The following is a 4,860-nucleotide window of genomic DNA, read 5'->3' as shown; positions in this document are numbered from 1 at the left end:
CCCAACTAAATTTTTAAAAAACTTTTTGTAGAGGTGGGGTCTCATTATGTTGCCCAGGCTGGTCTCAAATTCCTGGGCTCAAGTGATCCTCCCGCCTTGGCCTCCCAAAACGCTGAGTACAGGCTTGAGCCACCAGGCCTGGCCAGTTTCTTAAAATAAGACAACAATGAAGTTTGCCCCACCAACTGACTCTTACTTGCACAAAAGATTTCTCTGTAGCATGCAATGCCGTTTAACAGCATTTTACCTTCAGCAGAACTTCTTTCAGTATTGGACTCAATCCCTGCCACTGCTTTATCAACTAAGTTCATAGAACGTTCTAAATTCTTTGTTGTCATTTCAACCATGTTTACAGCATCTTCATCAGGAGTAGATTCCACCTCAAGAAACCACTTTGTTCACGCATAAGAATCGACTCCTCAGCTGTTACAGGTTTATCACAAGACTGCAGCGATCCAGTCACATGTGCAGGTTCCACTTCTCTTGCCGTATCTACCACGTATGCAGCCATTTCTTCCAGCGAAGTCTTGAACTCCTCTCAAAGTCATCCATGAGGGTTGAAACTCCTGTTAATGTTGGTATTTTGACCTCCCACAAATCACAAATGTTCTTAAAGACATCTAGAATAGTAAGCCCTCTCCAGAGGGTTTTCAATTTACTTTGCCCAGACATTAATACATCAGAGGAATCACAATCTATGGCAGCTACAGCCGTATAAAATGTTCTCTCTTAAATAATAAGACTTGAAAGTCAAAATTATTCTTTGATCCATGCTAGCAGGCATAAAAACAACTTTCATCTCCTTAAACATTTCCATTAGAGCTCTTGCATGACGAGGTGCATTGTCAATGAGCGCTAATATTTTGAAAGAAATGTCTCAACAGTGGGCTTAATATATTCACTAAACCATGCTGTAAATAGATGTGCTGTCAACAGGCTTTGTTGTTCCATTTCTAGAGTACAAGCAGAGTAGATTTAGCATAATTCTTAAGGACCCTAGTATTTTCAGGATAATAGAGGTGCACTGGCTTCACCTTATAGTCACCAGCTGTATTAACCCCTAACAAGACAGTCAGCCTGTCCTTTGAAGCTTTGAAGCCAGGCATTGACTTCTCTTTAGCTATGAAAGTCCTGGACGGCATCTTCTTCCAGCACTGTAAAAGGCTGTTCTGTTTACATGGAAAATCTGTTATTCAGTGTGGCCACCTTCATCGATGACCTTAGCCAGATCTTCTGGATAACTTGCTGCTTTACCTTGTATGTTTACGTTAGGGAGATAGCTTCTTTCCTTCAACCTCATGAACTAACCTCTGCTAACTTCCACCTTTTCTTCTGTAGCTTCCTCACCTCTCTCAGCCTTCACAGATTTTAAGAAAGTTAAGGCCTTGCTCTGAATTAGGTTTTGCCTTAAGGGAATGTTGTGGCTGGTTTGATCTTCTGTTCAGACCACTTGAACTTTCTCCACACCAACAATAAGACTGTGTCACTTTCGTATCATTCATGTGTTCACTGGGGTAGCACTTTTAATTTTCTTTAGGAACTTTTCCTTTGCATTCACAACTTGGCTGATTGGTGCAAGAGGCCTAGCTTTTGGCCTATCTCAGCTTTCAACATGCCTTCCTCACTAAGCTGACTCATTTCTAGCTTTTGAATCACAGTGAGTGGCGTGTAACTCTTCCTCTCACTTTAACACTTAGAGCCCACCGTAGGGTTATTAATTGGGTTAATTTCTATATTGTTGCGTCTCAGGGAATAGGGAGGCCTGAGGAGAGGGAGAGAGGGGAATGACAGGTCAGCAAAGCAGTCAGAACACACACATTTATCGACTAAGTTGACCATCTTATATGGGTGAAGTTTGTGGCGCCCCAAAACAATTCCAATGGTAACATCAAAGATCACTTATCTCAGAGCACCATCATAATAATAAAGTTTGGAATATTGCAAGAACTATCGAAATATGAAACAGAGACACAAAGTAATGCATGCTGTTGGAAAAATAGTGCCACTAAGATTTGTCAACTCAGCGTTGCCACAAATCTTTGAATGGTAAAAAACACAGTATCTGTGAAGTACAATGAAGCAAAGCACAGTAAATGAGGTATGTCTGTATGTCCCTACTTTAGAGGACACGAGGTGGCAAGCATCATTTGAGCATTTACAGCAGGCCCTCCCTAGCCACAGGTTCTGCATCCACGGATTCAACCAACCTTGCATCAATATTTGGAAAAAATAAAAAATGACAGTGCAACAATAAAAAATAATACAAGTAAAAAAAGTACAGTATAGCTACTATTTACAGGGCATTTACATTGTATTAGGAATTATAAGTAATCTAGAGATGACTTCAAGGTTGGGGAGGATGTCATAGGTTATACGCAAATACTATGCCATTTCACATCAGGGACTTTGAGTATGCATGGATTTTAGTAACCACGGGGGTCCTGACACCAATCCCTGCAAATACCGGGAGAAAGGCTAAGAGCGTGTATTTGTAACACTTTGGTTTGCACATCAGGTATCTCACTAAGCTCTTCACTTGCAGTGACAACTTTAATCTTTGCAGATGAGGATACTGCAGAGGTTAATAAGAGAGGAGGCCAAGGTCAAAGAGCTAATAAGCAGAGGCACCGTCTGAGGACAGGTCTTCGGCTCCAGGATCCCGCTCTTAACCACAATCCAGCTACCGTCTTGTCTCCACCAGCAAATCAGGTTTCCAGCAATTTCAAACACAATGGCATCCCAAAACTTCTCACAGCAACTCTTCAAAATAAGAATTCATTGTAACAGGATGGGTGCCAAGTGTTCCTAGCTTCTCATTTTTCCCTTTGCTTTCCCCAGATAACAGAAACATTTACTGGCTAGGAAAACACGAACGCGTTTTCTGAACACTACCTAGGAAGAGTGACAGGTGGCACTGTTCAAAAACCCTGTTCCCTTATTAGAGAGAAAGCCAAAATCTGACCTTTCGCCTCAATCTGATCACAATGAGCGTTTCCGCTTTTGACGCAAACACTCCCCTCTCCTCTGCGTAACTTCTCGGTAGGCGAGTCAGGCTTTCCTCCCCCGCCTCTCACTGCACGTTCGCGGGCTACACAATTCGGAGTCCTCTATGACCAGAGGAGTCAAGAAAACACCACCAAAAAAGCAAAGCAAAAAACCTCAAAGATCTCATTTAATCGTTTAAGCATTCTAAACTAACATAGTGCTAGCGTCTTTTTTTCTCGAGGGCTTCTCTTTCCAGTTTACACATCGCAGAGGAGGCAGCGGCCACGGGAGAGCGCACAGAGCGGGCTCCCCATTGTGACTCCCGCGGGCCGGAACCAAGTCCACTCGGCCCGAGCCGGGACGCGCAGGCGGGGCCGCGGCTCACACCCGGCAGGCAGGCAGGGCCGCCGGCCGGCTCCACCGCGGGGCGCACGGCGGACGCCGGGACGCGCCGGGGTCCGAGCCCGAGCCCCGCCGCCCGAGCGGGGCCCCCGAACTCACGTTTGTACTCGGCCATCAGCCTCTTGAGCGCCGTCCCCGCCATGGCCCGGCAACAGCTGCGCCTGGCGGCTTCGCCTCATCCGCGCCCGTCGCTCTCGCCCCGACGCCGGGGGCTGCTTCCGGGTCGCCGTCGCGCGCACAGAAGCCTCTCCGGGGCGTGGCGCGGAGCGCATGCGCGGTCGCCGCGGTGTGCGCGCGGGCGACGGGAGCAAAGCTGACGGCCGAGGGCCTGGCCCGGGTTGGCGCGGTCCCGGCAACTCCGGAGGCCTCAGGCCCCGGGTCTTGTGGAGGCTTCGGCCGGGCGAGTGTGTCCGCTCACTGCCCGTGGGCGGGCGGGCGGCACCGGGGAGGGGGCTGCGCCGGAGCCCGGACCCCCGGACGGCCGCGGCAGGCTCGCACCGAGCGCCCCGACGCCCCTGCTCAGGTTTCAGGCTCGAAAAAGTGACCAAGTTGGTGGTCGTAGCGCTTTCACTCCTTGTTAGTGCGACTCAGCGGTAGTTCGGGTTCCAGAACCTTCTCGTGGGCGAGCCGCGGTGCTTGGTTTGCTCAGGTGGGCACCGGGAAGTGCGCGGAGGACGGAGTGCGGCAGTGGAACCCTAGTGACCGTAAGGCCCGCGGGACGGCCGCGGAGCCCGGGAGAACGGAGTTGAAGTCCGGCTGCGACCACGAGGGCGGCGCAGGTCGGGCAGGGAGGGTGACGTTGGGGAAAACTCACCTCCCCAGACTTCGGCCAGACCCTGCGGAGATGCAGCAGCTGAGCCTGCGTTCCTGGCCCGCCCCGTCCCTGCAGGGGTCTCGGAAGTTGGTGGTTCGAAAGGAATTTATTACAGCTGTTGTGGCCCAGCTGCTCACGCCCCCTCCCCGAAACCCCCTGTAGAGGCCACCGCGCTCCCCTTTCTCGCCTGGACGCTCTTCTCGGCCTCCAGCCACCTGCACCCAGGTGCTCACGTAAACAGCGTTTACTACACCTGAGGCTTGTCTCCCTCGGCTTGGGACCTAACAGTGGGGAGACCCCGTCCGCCAGGCCCGCCGAGGGCCCCCCCCCCGTCTTCTCCAGCCCCCCGCCATGGAGCGAGCCCGTCGGTGCTGGGTCCGTGCTCCTTACTGACTCCAGGGAGGTACCACCTGGAGTGCTGCGCGTGCCCGGCGAGGACACACGCACCTTGCACAAAGTCGCTCTCCTTGCTTGCCAGGGTTGTTGCGACAGCCTCTTAATTTGTTGCCTCCTCCTCTCCCCTCCTTTGTTTCCAACATTCCAGATGATCCACTTAAAAGATGAATCAGGTCATAGTAACATCCCCGCTCCCCATTTTACTCGGAGCAGAGCCGGGTGGACAGTGGCCTTTGCTCTGCCTGGGCCCCACCCCAAGCCGC

At 51.0% G+C, this 4,860-nt stretch overlaps 1 protein-coding gene across 2 annotated transcripts in view; it reads right to left on the bottom strand.

Annotated features, from left to right (window-relative positions):
• Positions 1-3,627, bottom strand: part of UBE2G2 (ubiquitin-conjugating enzyme E2G 2) — a 36,846-nt gene extending 33,219 nt beyond the window's left edge. Inside the window, exon 1 of one of the 2 annotated variants that reach the window (XM_012652712.1) lies at positions 3,487-3,627. In XM_012652712.1, coding sequence (XP_012508166.1) covers positions 3,487-3,529 — 43 coding nt within the window. In that variant the 5' untranslated portion in view covers positions 3,530-3,627. The remainder of the gene's footprint in view (positions 1-3,486) is intronic. The other variant, XM_012652713.1, reaches the window with a different exon arrangement.
• Positions 3,628-4,860: the final 1,233 nt, after the last annotated feature.

The sequence above is a fragment of the Propithecus coquereli genome, unplaced genomic scaffold, assembly GCF_000956105.1.
Source record: "Propithecus coquereli isolate 6110/MARCELLA unplaced genomic scaffold, Pcoq_1.0 Scaffold399, whole genome shotgun sequence".
NCBI lineage: Eukaryota > Metazoa > Chordata > Mammalia > Primates > Indriidae > Propithecus > Propithecus coquereli.
This window is presented reverse-complemented; position numbering and strand designations above follow the sequence as displayed.